This window comes from Lissotriton vulgaris, chromosome 5, assembly GCF_964263255.1.
Source record: "Lissotriton vulgaris chromosome 5, aLisVul1.2, whole genome shotgun sequence".
In the NCBI taxonomy this organism is placed as follows: Eukaryota; Metazoa; Chordata; class Amphibia; order Caudata; family Salamandridae; genus Lissotriton; species Lissotriton vulgaris.
Genome location: NC_141693.1, coordinates 20,882,564 through 20,903,888, shown reverse-complemented (window position 1 = coordinate 20,903,888; position 21,325 = coordinate 20,882,564). Strand labels below are relative to the sequence as shown.

At 45.6% G+C, this 21,325-nt stretch overlaps 1 protein-coding gene across 3 annotated transcripts in view; it reads left to right on the top strand.

Annotated features, from left to right (window-relative positions):
* TAP1 (transporter 1, ATP binding cassette subfamily B member) overlaps window positions 1-21,325 on the top strand; it is a 114,250-nt gene that overhangs the window by 39,032 nt on the left and 53,893 nt on the right. For all 3 annotated transcript variants that reach the window (XR_015295836.1, XM_086920690.1, XM_086920691.1), the window contains exons 3-6: window positions 1,279-1,393; window positions 14,400-14,530; window positions 18,457-18,662; window positions 19,546-19,743. Coding sequence is in view for 2 of the 3 variants with exons in the window: in XM_086920690.1 (XP_086776816.1) it covers window positions 1,279-1,393; window positions 14,400-14,530; window positions 18,457-18,662; window positions 19,546-19,743 (650 nt within the window). In the remaining variant the exon portion in view is untranslated. The remainder of the gene's footprint in view (window positions 1-1,278; window positions 1,394-14,399; window positions 14,531-18,456; window positions 18,663-19,545; window positions 19,744-21,325) is intronic.

Sequence of the window (21,325 nt, the reverse complement as noted above, 5' to 3'; positions counted from 1 at the left end):
AGTGTGGGATAAGTTCAACCTCTGGTAGTATTTGGATCGGAGTTGAGTGAGTTCAACCTCTGATGGTATTGGATGGGAGTGGGGTAAGTTTAACCTGTGGTGGTACTGGATGGGTGTGGGGTAAGTTCAACCTGTGGTGGTATTGGATGGGAGTGGGGTAAGTTCAAACTATGGTGGTATTGGATGGGGGTTGGGGTAAGTTCAACCTCTGGTGGTATTAGGAGGGAGTGGGGTAAATTCAACCTCTGGTGGTATTGGATGGGAGTGGGGTAAGTTCAAACTATGGTGGTATTGGATGGGGGTTGGGGTAAGTTCAACCTCTGGTGGTATTAGAAGGGAGTGGGGTAAGTTCAACCTCTGGTGGTATTGGATGGGTGTTGGGGTAAGTGTAACCTCTGGTGGCATTCGATGGGTGCAGGGTAAGTGCAACCTGTGGTGGTACTGGATGGGTAATGGGTTAAGTTCAACCTATGGTGATATAGGATGGGTGTGGGATAAGCTCAACCTTTAATGGTATTGGATGGGTTTTGGGGTAAATTCAAACTCTGGTGGTATTGGATGGGTTTTGGGGTAAGTTCAACCTCTGGTGGTATTGGATAGGTGTAGGGTAAGTTCTACCTGTGGTGGTATTGGATTGGTATGGGGTACATTCAACCTGTGGTGGTACTGGATGGATGTGGGATAAGTTCAACCTGTGGTGGTATTCAATAGGTATGGGGTAAGTTCAACCTCTGGTAGTATTGGATGGGTGTAGGGTAAGTTCATCCTCTAGTGGTATTGGATGGGTGAGCGGTAAGTTCAACCTGTGGTGGTATTGGATGGGTGTGGGGTAAGTTCAACCTGTGGTGGTACTGAATGAGTGTTGGGTAAGTTCAACCTGTGGTGATATTGGATGGGTGTGGGTTAAGTTCAACCTATGGTGATATTGGATGGGTATTGGGGTAAATTCAACCTCTGGTGGTATTGGATGCATGTGGGGGGTAAGTTCAACCTCTGGTGGTACTGGATGGATGTGGGGTAAGTTCAACCTCTGGTGGTATTAGATGGGTATGGGGTAAATTGAACTGATGGAATCAGATAGTGTGGGGAAAAGTTAACCCCTGGCGGTATCGGACAGATGCTGGGGTAGATTGACCCCTAGTGATATGAAATGGGTGTGATGTAAGTTGAACCCCTGACAGTGCCAAATGTAGGGTAAGTTCACCCCTGGGGGCATGGATGTGGTACTACGTCCATGATGTGGGAGGGGCCATCTTGAACTCTGTGCTTTTATTGCAGGTGAGATGGTGATGCCGTACTACACAGGCAGGATGACCGACTGGATTGGGAACAAGGAAGACCCTTCGGCCTTCGTGAATGCCATCAGGGCCATGACCATCATCACTATCGCCAGGTAACGCTTCCTTGTGTTGTGATAGACTTTTCCATTGGGTAAAATATATGTTCTCTCTTGTATCGTGATAAGATTAACCATCAGGGAAGAGTTTATCATCCGTTCAACAAGTATGGTAGTGCCTTTTATGGTGATAGACTTTACCATCCAATGTTCATTACAGGCGTCTTCAACCTTTTCTGTAGTGAGAGCTGCTTCTGACCAGTCAAAATCATTGTGAGCTACTAATGGCCGAGCAACTCGCGCATTGTTACCCGACACCCCCGCTCGCCCAGCTCCCTTGACTTTAAGCCTAATGTCCATAGAATCAGATACTATGGTTTGAACACAATACTTTGACTAGTGGCACAATGACAGGACTGCCATGCGTGTCTGTGAGAGTGCGGTCTTTGAGGATGTATGAACATGTGTGCGTATGAATGGGATAGATGTGTATGGGTGACTAAAAGCCTATATTGTATGTACTTGCGGCACTGGAATACCTTTCGTAATATGTGGGACCGTTACATGTATAATACAAACATATAGGGCCATGTCTAGGTAATCATATATTACCAATTCCTAAATACCGAATTTTACCGATTCGGTATTTAGGAATCGGTAAATGTGATGTAGGTAATGAATCTGTAAATTTTACAGATTCTGTAATATTCGGTATTAACGATTCAGTATTTACCGATTCAGTAATTCCCATTCATTCCTATGGGCCTGCAGGCACATAGGAATGAATGGAAAGCCATTCACTATTACCGATTCGGTAAATACCGAATCGGTAATAGGTGGAAGATATTCAAGGGTGGCAGGGTGTCACATTGACACCCTGATGCACCCCTGAATCGTGCATGTGTGCACATGTGGCACACATATGTCTGCCACATGGCACTTTTAAAAAAGCACAAAATTGCTTTTTTAAAGGTTTTCGATATTTACCACCAACTTGTAGTTGTTGGTAAATAACGAATCCTTAAATGAAAAATGCACTCACTTGAGTGCTCCCTACATTAACGATTTGGTAATGTACCGATTCGGTAATTACCGAATCGGTAAATTACGAATCCTTAAATCCAGCCACCTACATTAGAAAAAGCTAAATACCGGTCGGTAACGGCAACTTTACTGATTTTCAGCCGTTACCGACCGGTATTAAGCTACCTACATATGGCCTATAATAATTTTTTTTTAATTGGAATGATTTAAGGTGCAGAAAACGTTCTGCAAAAATGTTCATGATATAGACCATTTTTCTTCACTTTAAGTTTCTCCACTTAAAATAGTGACTGTATTTTTCAGTTATAAATATGGCACTGTGTTTACCAGCCACTGGAAGCAAGAGGCCTGCTGTGTGTAAAGGCGACACTATGCAATGGGAGAAAATTAAACTGAAGAGTTACCTTTATGTTTATATTAATTCCATAAAACTCATCCTTCAAATTTATTCTCATTTCTAAGTCTCACGTTTACAAACAGCAGGCATCTTGCTCCCAGTGGGATATAGACAGGGTGCCATATTCATAACCAAAATAAAATAGCCATTTGTTTAAATGAAGGAACTCAAAGTGAAGAAACATGCTTCATAAAACAGTAAGACTTAATTGGCTTATTTAAAATTAGAGAAAAACATTTAGACTTGATGTTTCATAGAAATATTTTTCTTTACTGTAAGTTTCACCCACGTAAAAAAGAGGACTATATTTTTCAGTTAATAATATGGCACAGTGTCTACTTTACCGGCTGCTGAAATTCAGGTTCCGTTATATTTTAGATCCTCCGGGTGCTTATAGCTCTATCCTCAGTCTGAGCACCGGTCTTGATGCTATGTCTGCTAATCATATGGAACATGCCACAACTCCAAAGACTTAAATAGGAGGCTTGTCTCACTGGATCTGCATAACAAGACCTCTGTGCCTACAAAGGGATGTCCTTATGCCCCCTCTCCTTTTTCCACTGAGATTTCTTATAGGATTGCTGCTGCATCCTCTCTCCTGCATATTATCCTCTATGAGCCCCCACCCTCACGAGGTCTCTTGTTCAAAATTGAGTTAAGACCCGATCCCAATGGTCTCAATGCCTTCATCATCAACTACCCATCTAATCCCTCCAAGAATGCTGCAAAAAACATAAACATCGAATCCTCAAAAATAGACCAGATACTCTAATCTCGGACCCCTATTTCTGCATAAACAAGGGTACTCTGGGTAATGACCTCCTCTTCTATACTCAAACGGCCGTGCTGGCGAACCGTGCTATACGCCACGCTGCGAATAACAGGATCTAAAAAACACTGCATGGTCTTAAGCTAACAAAGTCCCCCTCACCATCCCTCAAGGCCACCACCACTATCACTCTCTACAGTAATGGGATCATCATAATACAAGCATCTAATGACAATCTAGCTAAGATGGCCAATATCTACCCCACCCTCAAAAAAGCAGTTTACGGCAATGCCACCAACCCCTACCCAAGCACTACCTCCCTCCTCGATGAGTTTATCTAGTACTCCTTCTCTAATAGTGGTGAGTTCTCCACTCTGCTTAAACCCCTCCCCGTCTGGTGACCCCAGTAACGTATCGCCCATGGTAGGACTAGGCCTATCCTCTAGTTCTCCCTCTCAGCCGCATGACATTAATCCGGACGCAATTCCCTCACCAACTATCCGTCCGATACAGGATGACTCTCTTGCTGGGTGGACCCCTCAAGCACCACAGTCTCGTCGACTATATCACGATGCCCAATCACCCATCCCATTAACCTTGCCCCCCTTTAGGTTAGAATCTGGGCAACGTTCCCCCTCAACCCCTGTTCTACCCAAACCTCAGCTCAATGACCTCCCCCGTTTCGAGAAGACTACAACCTCAACGTCAAACAGTCCTCTAGTACCCACTGATCAGCTCCCTACTCAGGAATTATACAACACCACCACGAACCTCACAGGCTCACACCGATTCCCCCGACACCGCTAGACTATCCTTCGCACTCTACACCCCGCCCACTCCTCAGATTTGATGACGCGCTTAGAGGACATTTCTCGACAATTACTCCTTCTCACGATGGCGCTACATGACTTGAAGGGCCTCGCAAATGATCTGTTCCCCATGATCAGCTCTCTTTTCAGCTCTACAAACTGGCCCAAAGCATCCACTATGGATAGTGAGTGCAAAGGTCAGCTGTTAACCCCCTCCATTACGAACCCTATTCCCTCTCCATACTCCCAACCCTGCCCTAGGAAAAGTGAGTGACACCCTGCGTCCACTGCTGATTCGAACATGACCCCGCCGAGGCAAATTCAACCCATCCTTTCCAACTCAGACAGAGAACCCCCCGCAATCGGAGATACAGCATCTCTGACAACCTCACCACGGTGAACATCTCCCAGACTCTCGCCCCTCCAATCCACTACGTCTCAGATGTGTATTACTAAGCTGCAGATCAGCCAATAAACACGCATCAGACATCTTTGACCTCATCCAACACAATGACCTAGATATTATCTTACTCACTGAAACTTGGTTAAATCCCACCTCTACTCATGATATTATCAGGCTTGATAGACGGGTGGAGGGCCAGCTTGTATCCACAGGAACACTCTCTCGATCTTTCATGTGGAGTCCCCTTCCCCTTCCTCTTGTGAATACCTAGGTCTAAGCATCTCAAGTAAGAACTAACTGATCTGCAAACTACACACCTTCTACCACCCCCCTGGGGACAACCTCCTTTTCATTGAACAATTATTGGAAATCATCTCTAGCAATATCGAGTCTGCTGTGTCACAAATCTTCCTGGGCGATTTCAATCTGCATTGTTCTAACCCTAATGATCCAGCGATAGCATGCCTTAAATCATTTCTAAATGCTCATGAATTGACTCAGCACTGTGACAAACCAACCCATGCCAAAGGAGAAACTCTTGACCTCATGTTTCTCCAAGGCACAGCCTATCACCTTAGACTCCATAACCCGGTGTGACTGGTCTGACCACCACAGCATCCTTTTCTTTATTAACAGGGAGGTTGTGATGAAGTAGACTCAATCTCTGAAATCAAAGGTATGGAAAAGGGACATCAGATCAGTAAACCTCTGCAATCTCGCTGACCACTGTAAATCTGTCCTCTCCTCTCAAGCCGACCTGGACGAGGTTCAAACACTCACTGACACCTACAATTCGACCATTACCAACATCATGGATGACATTGCACCACTCCAACTTAAAAATGCCTCATCTAAAATATCCAAACCGTGGTATAACGACAACTTAAACACAGAACGTCGCAACCTTAGAGCAGCCGAACGCTCTTGGCGATCCAATCCCTCCACGGACCAACCAAAACGTCTGAGAGAGGTCAGGAGCCTCTACAACAAATTGATCAAGCGAGCTAAGACTGACTATTTCAGACTACAATTAGACCAACCGGCAAACCGCCCCAAGAAACTCTTCGAATTGGTCAAACAGCAATCAGTTTCTACTCTAATTCTCTCAGATCCAGTTGGCAACCCTCCCTCCTATGAAGTCTTTGATGCCTTCTTCACGGAGAAATCACTGCTCATCTCATTTGACCTCGCTTCTAAGAAGGCCCATTACACTCCTCTATTGTCGCCTCACCCCCTGACCTCTTTGAAAAGTATAACTCACCCACCTGAACATTAAGAACAATGCGTCATGAGGCACATTTTCCAAATTTACTGAAAAAGTAATTGACTGCCAGATAGGGCCACTTCACTGACCTACCGGAAATTGACAAACAATCTCTCTGACGTGACGTCCTCGCTGCGACAGAAATGGTCCAGAGAAGTGGGCGACTTTGATGACTCCGAATGGCAGGAGGCCCTATCGTCTCCCAGAGAAACAGCAATATCCTCCAGGTTGAAACTGGTTCAACTCAAAATTTTACACAGCACATATTACACAAGAACGACTTTATTCACAATAGGGTCTGCCCCCGACAAATTTTGCCTACGTGGCTGCGGGGACGAAGGATCATTCTACCATACCATATGGGACTGTGTACACATAGCAAGGTACTGGATAGCAGTTATGCGCACGATATCCCAATCTACAAACAATTCCCTAACGCCAGAGCCCCGGCGCTGTTTACTGAATGTCTGGGAGCCAATCAACTTAAACCACAGACAACAAGATTGGGTAATGCTGGGTATGATGGTGGCAAAACGCATTATTGCTTTGTTGTGGGGCTCCGAAGTGATACCTACCCTCCGCAAATGGTGCAGGGATATGGACGAACTAATGGTGGCAGAAAAATCAGTGTTCATTCATTGAGGGTGCCCTAGGAAATGGGAGAAAATATGCGGGGCCTGGAATCAGTTTTGCGGTAATATTTGTGAACCTCGAAAATGATGACAGTGCCTCAGTGTGACCTACATCAGCCATGTAAGGATATTACTAAGTTAAGATGTCAACTTTCACAATCATTGTATGTAATGCTATTTATGGACTGCGTTACTTTGTTCTAGTGATCCACATAGCGTATGCCATTTCGCTGCTCTGTATCACTGCCATGATTGTTCTCTTAATAAAATTTTATAAAAAATAAATAAATAAATTAAATAAAAAGTCATCGACAAAATTCTTCAGACTATCAACCCGTCCAACCACTTCGGTGACCCGTTGCCCACAACCATATTCAAAGAGAACAAGTTCCCTCTCATCCCCTCCTGGACGAAAATTGTAAATGCTTCCTTAGCGCAAGGCTTGGTCCCTGACTGCCTATAAGCAGGTCCGGTATCACCTATTCTAAAAAAAAAATACGCGGACAAATCTGATCTCAATAGCTTATGTCCCATCTCCAACATCCCCACTCTAGCGAAACACCTTGAAAAATGTGTTCAATCCCAACTCTGTGCTCACATATAGAACTACCAACTACCAGACCAGCATCAATCAGGTTTTCGTAGGGGGCACAGCACCGAATTGGCCCTCACACACATTATGGATGACATTCTGAAAATACTTGATCATAATGAATCGTGCCTACTGATCCTCCTGGACCTTTCCTCAGCTTTCGACACGGTTAATCATGACAACCTCCTATCCATCTTGCAATATAGAATGGGTTTCTCAGGTTTGGTGCTTCAATGGTTCACATCCTTCCTTCAGTACAGATCACAAAGATTCAAGGCAAACCACTCCATCTCCAGTATTCATGGGGGTCCCCCACGGATCCACCCTTTCTCCCCCCTCTTTAACCTCTTCTTGGAACCTCTGGCTAACGCACTAAACTCCACAAACATTTTCTTCCACATGTATGCCGACAAGACACAACTCTACCTGATTATCTCATCCCCAGAAAGTATCATCTCGCTCAATACTATCATAACATCTACTCAAAATTGGTTAGCCAAGAACCATCTCCTGCTCAACTCGCCAAAATGGAGTTCCTCCTCATCTCCCCTCAGAAACCCATCCCCAAGCTAGATCTCTGGCTGACTCACCTCACGGCTTTCAACTGCACTCCGATTATCGTAGACCCAGCCTAATCGCTCAGAATCACCATGGACAAGCACCTGAATATGAACAATCATGTCAGCAATGTCTGTAAAGGGACAAACCGCTTGATGAGGACTCTTAGAAATATCAAACCTTTCCTGTCACAAAATGACTTCAAGCAGGTGGTCCAAGCGCTTGTCCTGCTGAGGTTAGACTTTGGCAGTGCTACTCTCTGCGGCCTTCCCAAATACACCTTGATGCCACTAAGGGCCTCACTGAACTCCGCGGCAAGACTATTTACTGGCGCCAAACAAAACGAGCACATTTCACCAGCCCTTAAATCTCTCAACTGGCTACCCTATGAAGCTGAAGATTGCAGTTCTTGCACACAAAGTCCTTCACTTCAATACTCCCAGGTATCTGGCACAAATACTTGAACTATCTTGTGGGACAAGAGCATCAAGAAGCGCCTCTACTTTCCTCTTGAAACCTTGCAACCTTAGCAAAAAGAGAACTTGTCTCTGAGCACTCTCAGGTGCTGCCCCTAAGATTTGGAACTCTCTACCAGCGGAAGTACGCAAACTCACCTCGACGACAGCATTCAAACTGGAAACCAAAAGATTCCTAATGAGCAAATTCTTACCCTAGTGGGTTTGACTCACGGGATCGGGTGACTTTTGTTATTATTACGATGGTACCTTCATTTGACACGGATCTTATACTATGCATATTACTGCCCCCCCTCATGGCCCGCTTACTTCTGTTTATTATATGATCCCCGTTTTTATTATGCATATTATTGCCCCCTCATGGCCCGCTTACTTCTGTTTATTATATGATCCCCGTTTTTATTATGCATATTATTGCCCCCTCATGGCCCGCTTACTTCTGTTTATTATATGATCCCCGTTTTTATTATGCATATTATTGCCCCCTCATGGCCCGCTTACTTCTGTGTATTATATGATCCCCGTTTTTATTATGCATATTATTGCCCCCTCATGGCCCGCTTACTTCTGTTTATTATATGATCCCCGTTTTTAGGTCGAGCAGACCTACCCTCAATGCGTGAGCATTGAAGGTGTCTGCTTCAGACCTATTGTGGCCCGTTAGTGAGAATGCTGGGGAATGAGGACACCAATCTGTTACGAGCTCGCAGTTTTCCCCGCGGGAGCGCGCGTCTGACCCGCGCTTGCGCAGATCAACTCACAGCCCCTGCTCGCACACAGCCAGCCCCCACCCCTCTGCATGCACGCATACACAGGCGCGCGTGCGCACACACACACACACACACACACAGGCGCGCGCATGCACACGCAGGCATACGACACACATACAGGCTGAATCACACACAGTCACGCACGCGCGCACACACACACTCCCCCCCTCCCCTCCCAGGCATACACACAGGCACGCACGCACTTCACTTCAGCCCTGGGCCCCACTCACCGACTGCGCTCTTCCGGCGGGCTCCTCACGGCGCGGCGCGGCGCGGCTCGTCTCCTCTTCTTAATCGGGCTCGCGGACCTCGGGAGGCGGGACTTCCGGTCGGCCGCGACCTGATTCGCCGGCCGGCCAAGAGCTTCCGGGTCGCCGCGGGCAGCGCGGCGGCACTCCGATGCGCAGTCCCTTTTCTTCAGATGCAGGGGTGTCCGTGCTTACAGAATTTTATCGTGATTGAGCCTCAAATATTGCAAATAATCCCTGATGTCCTTTTAAAGTGTGGTCCAATTCTTTGAAGACTATTGAATTTAGCTGAACAGATTTTGGGCTGAATTCTCAAAAGGAGCAGTAGAAGTACAGAGACTGCAGATGCACAATTGTTTTATTTACACCACCAAGGAGTAGTACAGCTGGAAAGCTGCAAGAAACGCCGATTTCCATGTGTATTAAGGAGTGAGCCATGTGATTTTTAGGCATGGCTTGACCCCTCAGCTGTCTGCTTAGCCTATTGTTACCAATGTTTTAAAATATATACAGAGTGGGCAGCGGCGTAGCGTGGGTTGCCATTCTGGTCCGATTATTGTGCATTATAATTTATAAATATTTCAATTTTTTAAGTAGACCTTTTAAAGTGCTAAATTTGATTATGCAGCAAGGAAAACAGAAAAACAGATTTTAAGTAACTAGTTTTAAGCCAGAAACATCTCCAAATGTTCTTTGAACGTCCGGGGGTCTCGGTGGAAGTGGAAAGGTGTTCTCCCACTATGACTGTACAACTTGGATGTGCCTAAGGGATACACCAGGCTACTCAATGTGGCCACTTATCCAGTATGAAACTAAGCTTAATGTTTGTCCTATCAAGCCTCTTCCGGGTTTTATGCTCAGACAGAATAGGGCATCTATTTTTATGTTAAAATGGTCTGTTGACACATCCAGACAAGCGGGCGGTGTGGTTGAAAATTGACGCACTGTCATATGGTGGAAGCTCACAAACCACAAGGCTTGATTTTTCTCTTCCTTTTTTTATACACTTTTCTAATTTTATAATGCTTTTTCGGAGGCCTGAAGTAACCTCTACAGTATTTTGTAGAGCACTGGTTTTGTACAAAATTGTAGCATTTTCTTTGCTGAAACTATAGATATTCAAGTAGAGGTTTTGGAAGTGTAGCACACACATTTCTGCAAAAAGGGAAGGAAGTTCCTCACCAGTCGTTTGTTCGCCTAACTTCCTCTTCAGTTTGTCTGGTTGTGCTACTTGGTTTTGTAAACTTGTTTTAAATCTGTCTAAAACAAGAAACCAATTTGTTTGGGGAAAATATGGCATGATGGATGACGGCTAAAATGTACATTTTAGATTTTTATCCTACCGTAACTACTATTTAGAAACCGATATGAACTGGTGGAGTCGTTCAATTCGGTGAATTAGCATGAGTGTACTCTTACACCGAAAGTACATAACCCTAAGTAGAAGACATTAAACTCCAACTGCGTATAAAACGTGAATGAGAATTGTTTTTTAAACTGTAAAATAAAGTGGGTAATATTAGATAATCTGCCAGAGGGTGGGGGAAAGCAAGCTTTTATGTTGGTTTTAAACCTAAAGTGCTACTTAGCAGTTTTCCTATTGCAGAGGTTGTATATGATTGCATTGAAACAGGATTTCATGGAATACTTTTACTGAGAAACCATTTTGCCTAAAGTGTTTAATAGAAATTTGCATGATGAATGAGATTTACCATTTAAAAGAAAAAAATTCCTAAAATGCCTTTTTTCAGTATTGACTTTTGCATACTTATTAACTTTGAAAAACAGTTCTTTATTCTCTCATAGACCCTTTATCCACACACCTCCTGTCTTTCTATATCCGTCATCCGTTTGGTTTAGACACACATCTTCACCCACCCTCACTCGCCCTCTCACCCTCACTCACCCTCTCACCCTCACACACCCTCTCACCCTCACACCCCCTCTCACCCTCACACCCCCTCACCCATCCTCACCCCCCCTCACCCATCCTCACCCTCACCCTTGCACAGCCTCACACACCCTCACACCCTTACACCCCCTCACCCACCCTCACGTAAATACAACACATATTGCATTACAAATGCTATAGGTGTCACATTTGCGTAAGTTATAACTAGTGGCATTGTAAATGACAACGCGTTTAATTTCGCTGTTTTCACACAACATAAATAAAAAAAATGTCGTTTACAATACCAATAGCTCAAACTTTCCTAATGCGAGACCTATTGCATTGCAAATGCTTGTTATTATGCATATTATTGCCCCCTCATGGCCCGCTTACTTCTGTTTATTATATGATCCCCGTTTTTATTATGCATATTATTGCCCCCTCATGGCCCGCTTACTTCTGTTTATTATATGATCCCCGTTTTTATTATGCATATTATTGCCCCCTCATGGCCCGCTTACTTCTGTGTATTGTATGATCCCCGTCTTTTACAAATTTGTTGTCGTCATTACTCTCTTGGCCTCTCTTGTAAAGCGCTCTGATATCCTTCGGGATCTAGTTCGCGCTATATAAAACTTTATAAATAAATAAATAAGATTGGTCCTGTAAGTCGTTGTGAAGTACATGTATGCAGTACATGTCTTTCCTCCATAGGATAACATTACCGCTTCAAAAATTGCACTGTTGCTTTTTTAAAACTATAAACTTTTCTATCTAGAAAAGTACTTACCTGATTTTGACGATCTTGGTGCTAAAAGTTATACAAATATAAGGGTTCTTTGTAGGTTAAGCCTGGGCAACGCATGCACTGCTCTGCCAGGCATATGGTATTGAGGTATGGCACAGAAGTTTTGCCCATTCACCGCCTATCTTTTCAATTGGCTCCCTTTACTGTCCTTGCAAATTAGTTGCTTTTTATTCGTCAATATGCGTAGTTGTCCCTCCTTGGTACCGCCTTGTCTGCATTTGTAGCCTCCCATAATGACTGGACTTTTTACTTGTGTTGTTACATGGTCTGCTTTATAAGTCGGTGAGCACTATTTTCTTTAATGAATGCTTCTTTCTGCCCTAGTGATTTAAACTCCCTGCTGGGGTGCCGCGCACCTCGCACGTGGCCTGTGCGGGTTTGGTCACAGCTCATTTTGCTCTGTTCAGTTATTATCACTTCATGCTATCCGTGTTTCTTGGTGACCCCGGTGGCCAAAGACTGCAGTGGTTATTGATCAATAATTTATAACTGCCTTGCTAGGTTTTGTATTGAGTGAGGAAGGCGAGGAAGAGTCCAGTGGGAGAGAGACAGACAGACAGACACATTCTGAGTGTTTGTTTAGAATGAGTGCACGTGCTGCTCTCCTGCTTAGACTGACGTAAGCACAATGCTGACATTTGTGCAACAGGACAATGAGTTTTTGTGTACAGGGTGGTGGAAATCGGGTATGTGGATCCTTGAGACGTTTGCGCGGCCCGTACCAGTGCCTCGCGCTTTCCTTCCTGGGGGCTTTCAATTTTACATTTTATAATGCGTTGCTCTTTCATGTGAGATACAAGGAAGACTTAATAATCTACGACCAACTAGTAATAAAAATATACCAAAAGAATATTTACAATGAACTATTATATCTCACACAATGCATCAAAAATATTAAAAGCAAAATTTTCCCCAAAAACTGAGCAAAGGGGGGATCCGAAACAGTGTTAAATTAGTTCCTGTAGGAGAAAAGCCTGAGCCCCCTCCCCCTCGGGTGTTCTTTCGCTCGGTTCCTCCGGGGTCTTCCGGCACACACAGGTGGTAGGACCCTGCGCTTCCCTTCATTCTCGCTCTCAAGGTACGGGCTGGGCTTTAACGGGCAAGAACGGTGTTCATAGACCATGGTTCTTTTGCGGCAGCATTTCATAACAAGCATTTGCAATGCACTAGGTCTCGCATTTGGGAGATTTTGAGCCTTTTGCAATTGTAAATGACAATGCCTTATATTTATGCGTTTAAAAAACCTGCAATCATAAAAGGCATTGTGATTTACAATACCAATAGTTCAAAGTTTTGAAAATGTGAGACCTATTGCATTGCAAATGCTTGTTGTAAATTGGTGTGGATCTCCTTATTGAGTATGTGCATCATTTATTGACTGTGTGTGTGTGTGTTGCAGATGTCTAACGCTCGTCTCTGATAAACCTAAGGCTTCTTGACCACACCACCCCCTAGAAGAGCACCTTGGGATTGCTATAGCAACCCTCTGTCCACTCATAAGGGATACCTGGACTCGTTGCACTGTATAACTGTCTTTGGTATACTATATACAGAGACAGCTTCCTACAGTCATCAGCTCCTCTCAGCAAGAGGCCTCCTTGGATTTCTAAAGCAGCCTGGTGTCCTCTCTCCCCATTTCAGTGTTGATGTCTCCTCCCTCAAGCTTCAGGAATATCTGCAGTAAATTACCAGGGTCTGTTTCCCCTCCATCTTGTGCAGGAGACCAGGCCAGGGGTATCCGATAGAGATCCCACAGGCCTACCTTACACTGGTTCACTCATACATACAATGTACACACAACATGCCACATGCCCAAAACGCACACAACCTACACGTGGGATGGATTTTAGTGCTGGTATCCTGGGTAGCGCATAACAGCTTGCAAAGATAAAAAAGTCTGGTCACAACCATTGATTCATATAACATGGTATACTGACACCACCTCTCTACATGCCAATTCCATGACATGGAAAGTAGTGCAAAGTCAGCAAAATGAGGGAACGCTTTCTGCACCTCCCAGGACAGGTCCGGGCCTCTCTCGTATCCAGAGAATGGCCTAGGCCTCTGCACACAGGTTAGATTAGTGCGAGGCTATGGTTGAAATAAAAAGCCAGGATAGCAGATGTATGCAGGGGGCACTCGGGGCAGGGGAACAACACTGCACACCATGCAGGGGACATTCACATCCAGGACGTTTTATCACTGTTTAGTCGCCTGTGTTGTGTATCTCGGTTCATAGCTGAGATGGATCGATCTTGCGTTCGACTCTATAGGCAGTCTGGGATAGAATCCAAGTTGTATATGAACAGGGCTCTAGTTTAACCTAATCGAGAAGGTGGTAGCCCAGGATTCGTTCATCTGGATCATGGTCCTTTGCCGTGTCTTCCCTCTTTCTACAACAGCGCAGTGACGGAGTGCGTCTGTGACAACCTCTACTTCTTCACCATGAATCTCGTCCACATGGGAATCCAGGGGCAGGTCTTTGAGGCTGTTCTGAAGCAGGAGATCGCCTTCTTTGACACGCTATCAACAGGTGAGTATGATTCTCATTATCCGTCCAAATTCCATCAATAACGTGTTAGTGGTCAGTTCCTGGGAAGACACAGGAATACATTTCATCACACCAATACGACTCAGGCCTGATTATGATCTTAGCGGATAGAATACTCCATCACAAGCATGACAGATCTCCCACCAGAATATAATGGAATTGTAATTCGGCAGAGGGGATATCCATGCCGTTTGTGACGGAATAACCCATCCACCAAGTTCGTAATCAGGCTATCGATGATTCGAGTGTCTTGAAAATTATACTTCAGTAGCTAAGGCACTCCTGTTCATGGGTCCTGAAATCCCAAGATTTGTGTTTTAAAGTCCCAACCCTGGGTCTGAAAATCTCAACTGCAGGGACGTAAAATTCCCAATGCTGTATCTAAGGTTTAAACTGCTGATCACACACACTGGTATTCTGAACGTTATTTACCTTTAATTCAGGATCTTCCAGAGCAACCCTAATGGACTCCCAGCTGATGGATCCTGGGTCTTTAAATCAGCAGGTCCTTTGTGGTGCAGTCTTATTTGCCTTGACCCACACGTAATTCAATTTAAAATAAAAGAGATTTTAAATTCCCAGGGCGAAGTCCTTAAAAGTCTGAAGTTTGCATCTTGAAACCTCCAAAACCTTGAAAAGCTGTGTGTCCGTGTCCCTCTTGAGGCGGAAGCCGGGAGGCTTTGTTCTTGTCATTTTCGTGACTTTTGTGATTTGGCTGGGGGATGATACTAACCCAGCCTTGTCCTTAGCCATACCCCCTGATTATAACATCCTGTGTGCTAACAGACAAAGCCACAATCATGGTGGGGGCGTAGCTATAGTCTATAGATCACAATGGACCATCTCTTCTTCTCCCTATAATCAAATCGAATCCATCGAAGCATTACCATTTTGTATCAAAGTGGCTGCCAATATCAATTGTACTGGCCTACTAGTATACCGCTCTCCCAAATACAAGATATCCTTCCTCCCTGCTTTTTTGGACTTTGTCCTTCAGGCTAACTCTCGCTATGCGAATTTTACCCTACTTGGGGATTTTAATCTTCATATGGACGATGTCTCTGACCACACTAATCTTAACTTTCTTTCCCCCATTTGGTATCCTTCCCCACACATAAGGCTGGGCACCCTCTTGACCTTATTTTCTCTAACTTGGTGGATATCTCTATCAGTGAGCCATACCCAGTAATCTGGTCAGACCATTTTTGTATTCCTTTCTCCTTTCCCTTATGTCACCAAGACAAGCCGAGTGTGCCGGCCAAATTGACTGGCCGTAACTGGAGTAAGATCTCCCCAGATAGTTTAGCTGCTTATCTTTCTACAACTGCCACTTTAGATGCTACTGATCTGGACTCCAGACTGACTAATTTTAACAGCTGGATTTCTTCCGCTATCGATTCTATTGCACCTATTAGGCCCATCAAGACGTTTCGATCTGCCCCCTCATCACCTTGGTATTCGGACGAACTCCGCAAGTGTAAATCTGCTTGCAAACTCTTGGAACGTCGCTGGAGACATTTGTACTCCCCAGACAGTAAATTGAACTACAAAACAGCTCTAAAAAACTATCGGAAGAAAATAATCGATCATAAAAAAACCTATCTGGAGGAGAAAATAAACAGAGCACAAGGATCCACTAGGGACATTTTCAACACTGTCAGAACCTTCACTGACCCTATGGCCCTTAAACTTCAATCCCCGGTATCACAATCCCTATGCACTCGCCTCTCTGATTACTTTGAGGAAAAAATTGCCACCATTTATGACTCCTTTCCTTGCAATAGCAGCCCTAACTCTGTTTGTAAACCAGTAGACCATCCAGAATCCGCCCCTGTTTTCTCAGACTTTGAAGAGATCACCCTAGAACACTCTCTGGCAGAACTACTAAAATGCAGATCAGGCTCGCCTACTGACCCATGGTCGGCCAAACAATATAAAACACTGGCCCCTCTTTTGAATTCCACACTCAACTCCATCTGGAACGATTCCTTAAGGAACAGCATTTTCCCGGAGGCATGGAAACATGCCCAATTAGTCCCAATCCTCAAAAAAAATCAATGCAGACCCAGATGAACCCGGCAACTACAGGCCTATCTCCTTACTGCCTGCCCCAGCCAAAGTCCTTGAAAAACTGGTTCACCAGCAATTAGCGGGCTTTTTGGAAACTCATGGCTTACTCCATACCCAACATGGGTTTAGATCAGGCCATAGTACCGAGTCAGCCTTGATAGAGATGGCTGACTCTGTGCGATGGAAGTTGGATGGGGGCTCGAGAGCGGTGTTGGTGCTGCTCGATTTGTCGGCAGCATTCGACACCGTCTCTCATCCCGTCCTACTTAACCACCTTCGAACCAAAGGCATCCAAGGCAAGGCCTTGGATTGGCTGTCCTCGTTTTTATCTAATCGGACACAGGCGGTGTTCACCCCCCCGTCACTTCCGACAGTCGCCCGCTAAAATGGGGAGTCCCTCAGGGCTCCTCATTGAGTCCTCTTTTATTTAATGTTTATTTTTCCCTCCTAGCTGAGCTCATTGCGCAATCAGGAATTAAGGCAACCTCGTATGCCTATGATATCCAGCTCTTATTTTCCTATGACACCCCAAACCAATCTACTTTTGATCCATTAAAAGACTGTCTTCGAAACATCGCTTGCTGGATGGCAATAATTTCCTTCGACTCAACGCGGGGAAAACTGAGATCCTCTTCTTTCACCAACCCTCCCCATTGGACTCGAACCTTTGGTGGCCCCAGGACAAGCATGCCCCCTTCTTCCAAGAAATCTGTAAAAAATCTGGGGGTCAGATGGGACACCAATCTTCCCTTCCAAAACCAAGTCCAGACGGTGACTGCGGCATGCTTTTCAAAAATTAGGATGCTCAAAAAATGTATTAATTTCCTCCCCAGTAACACCAGAAAAACTATTGTTCAGGCTTTAATAACCTCCCACCTGGACTATGCCAACAGCTTGTATATTGGACTTACCTCTGGCCTCTGTCATCGGCTACAGACAGTCCAGAATACAGCTGTTCGGCTGGTCTGTGGCATCTCCCGTCGAGAGCATATCTCTCCTCATCGACAAGGACTACACTGGTTGCCAGTTCAAAAAAGAGTAGAATTCAAAACCCTCACCCTGGCACAACGGGCAATTAAGGGAAAGGGCTCTGCTTATCTTTCCGCTTGCCTTTGCCCTTACCGTAACACCAGATGCCTTCGATCCAGCACACAAAATCTGCTTTGCACCCCCAGATTTAAAAAATCTCGTTCTGGGGGAAAAACCTTTCAGGTATGCGCCTCCTCCCAATGGAATAAGCTTCCTAATTACATTAGGCTTATTCAGGAGGAGCTACCCTTTCGCAAAGCACTGAAAACACCCTCTTTTGCTAAATCCCCCTTGAGTGAGACCCTGTAGACACACAGAAGCGCCGGGACACCCCGTTGGGGTAGCTGCGTGCTATATAAAACACACTAAATTAATACATTTGTTTGTAAATCATTAATGTTTGGGTTTTAAAAATGTAAAAATCCTGGATATGAAAATCTTCCATGTTCCTCACCCTGGGAAACCCTGTGGAGAAAGACCCACGTCATACAAATTTCACAACCCGTCCTTGGGGAAACCCTCACTTTTGAATATTGGAAATTCGAACTTTTTGAAATACTCCAGTCCTATGTCCTGTAAATTCCCTCATATCCCCACACTCTGGCTGCTAAAATCTCCAAATCTTCCATACTGTCCTGAATTCCAGATTTTCCGAGCCTGTGCATATTCCCACCCTCTTCCAGGTTTACAGTAGAAGTCATCTCTTCGGTTGAGAGGAGGTTCTCGCCTTCATGTTTGTTAAGATTCTATCTTCTCACTTGAGATCACGCCCTCGTGCACTGTATGACGTCTTCCATCTTCGCCTACAGGCGCGATCACTTCACGGATCACGACGGACACCAACACGATGAGCGAGTCTCTGAGCGAGAAACTGAGCCTGCTGATGTGGTACTCCATGAGGGCCATCTTCCTCTACGCCTTCATGCTCTGGGTGTCCTGGAAGCTGGCGCTGTTCACACTCATCGGGCTGCCCATCCTCTTGGTCATTCCAAAGCTCTCCGGAACCTTCTACCAGGTGAGGTCTGTGCAGCAGGGGGCTGGGATTGCAGTAGCAGGTGACCGTTGCTCAATCAGTGTGGGCTGTGAAAGAGGTAAGCACCATGAGGATACTTGATCTATGGTTGTGGTTGGTGCAGGAAGTAAAGACTGGAAAGCTATTGATCAATGAGTGTGAGATTTAAGCAGCAGTAAACTCTTGATCTGTGCTTGTGGTCCGTGGAGGGAGTTAGGACGAGGAAAATATTTGGCCAATGGGTGTGGTCTGTGAAGGAAGTAAGTGCAAGCAGAACTCTAGATCAATAGGTGCAGTCTGCAGAGGAAGCAAACACAAAAAGATGAACAACTTGTGTGACACACATCACTGTGTGGTGCTGGGTGTACGGTGTGGTGCTTTCACTGCTGTTAAGGCGTAGGCATAGTGTACGGCCAGTGGAGTAGGGGATACCTTTATGAAATACTTGGTATCATCTCAGGTTAGAAGGCTCTGTCTAGAGGAACATGAGTGCTCCTAGAGTAGGTGTGGAAGCATTCAAAAGAGGGAGGTGTGATAGGAAGAAGAAGGGCCAAGTAGTTATGGAGACTGGTGAGGGGTCCCAGGGAGTCAGTGGATCTGTGGTGTGGTTAAGAAGTGATGAGTGTATGAAGAGAGGGTAATATGTGGTAAAGAAGACATTTGTGGTCATCTTCTGAGTAAGATACAACTTTATCGAGGTGTCTGTTTAGGAAGTCATGTCTCGCTCTGGCTCACAAACTGAAGACTGATGGGTACTGGCAGTGCTGAAGTGTCCAATCGCTGATAGCTACACATTGATACCTATTCCTTATTGATCAATTGGCACCACCATGGAGTTCTAGTAGTCTCTGTGAAGTCTGACCAGTGCTGTCTCTCCCCCTCCCAGGATCTAGCTGTGCAGGTGCAAGAGTCTCTGTCAGAGGCCAATCATGTGGCTCTGGAGACCTTCTCCAACATGAAGACCGTGCGAAGCTTCGCCAATGAGGATGGAGAGGCTGCGCGATATGCCGAGAAGCTGCAGGAGACGTATCAGCTCAACAAGAAGGAGGCAGCGGCGTACGCGGGCTTCATGTGGACCAACAGTGTAAGGGGCCAGTACGATCTAAGTTATGCTTGCTTCATGTGGACCAACAGTGTAAGGGGCTGTAGAATCTAAACTATGCTTGCTTCATGTGCACCAACAGTGTAAGGGGCTGTAGGATCTCGCTTCATGTGCACCGACAGTGTAAGGGGCTATAGAATCTAAGCTATGCTCGCTTCATGTGCGCCAACAGTGTACGAAGATGTAGGATCTAAGCAATGCTCTCTTCATGTGCACCAACAGTGTAAGGGGCTGTAGGATATAAGTTATGCTCGCTTCATGTGCGGCCACAGTGTAAGGGGCTGTAGGATCTAAGCAATGCTCGCTTCATGCGCACCAACAGTGTAAGGGGCTGTAGGATCTAAGCAATGCTCGCTTCATGCGCACCAACAGTGTAAGGGGCTATAGGATCTAAGCTAAGCTCGCTTCATGTGGACCAACAGTGTAAGGGGCTGTGGGATCTAAGCTATGCTTGCATCATGTGCACCATCAGTGTAGGGGGCTGTAGGATCTAACCTATGCTCGCTTCATGCGCACCAACAGTGTAAGGGGCTGTAGGATCTAAGCTATGCTCACTTCATGTCCACCAACAGTGTAAGGGGCTATAGAATCTAAGCTATGCTCGCTTCATGTGCGCCAACAGTGTAAGGGGCTGTAGGATCTAAGCTATGCTCGCTTCATGTGCGCCAACAGTGTAAGAAGATGTAGGATCTAAGCCGGCTGGCTAGTGGCCTCCTAGATGACGAACCTTGAAATCTTCACTGCTGGTCTGGTTGCTCCACACTAGCCCTTGCTCCCTTCCAAAAGAGGAGCACCCTGGACCCTCCTGGTCCGCACCAGACGCCGTTTCCACTCACCGCGTGGGTTGCCTTTGCCGAGGCCTGTTGACTCCAAATCCGGATCCGACACCGCCGACAGCGAGAGCCTGCTTGGGACAGCTCGTGCCTCCATCCTGGTCTTCGAAGACACCTCCTGGTCCACGTGGCTGCAGAGACAAGCATCCACTCTTCACCTGATCGCGACAACGACATCTGGTTCCACTCCTGGTTCCACTCCAGTCACTGGCTAGTGACTTTGAACATTGTCCCCTCTGCTTAGAGGTCTTCAGCATCTCCGATCCACCCTTGGGTCGCACCGGACATCTTCCTCCTGGTCGCCTGCAGCATCTTTCTTCAAGGCTCCATAGACTTTGACGCGGAAACCCGACACACTTTGACACCTATGCACCCGCAGCCCGTGGGTGAGGTAACACGAGCATTTCGGTGCTCAAGGGTAGCTTGATTCTCCTAGTGTCCAGTTCCATTGTCGTTTTAGTCTTGTCTAGTCAGGATTGTCCGTACTCACCTTTTACCTGAACTGTACTGTCCATAGACGTTGTAACGCATCTTGCGTGTGAGTTCACACTCTGCACACGCGTTCCGTGGGCCTCCTATTACTTACCTAAAGTTAGTGTAGCGTGGTCCCAGCGATCCTACAGCCTCTGGACAGCTCCATTCCTTCTATCGACTTTCACATTCCACTTACTTAGTATATGGTTTGTCGTGCCCATAAGGCACCATTGTAATTTGTCCAACTTAAACGTATT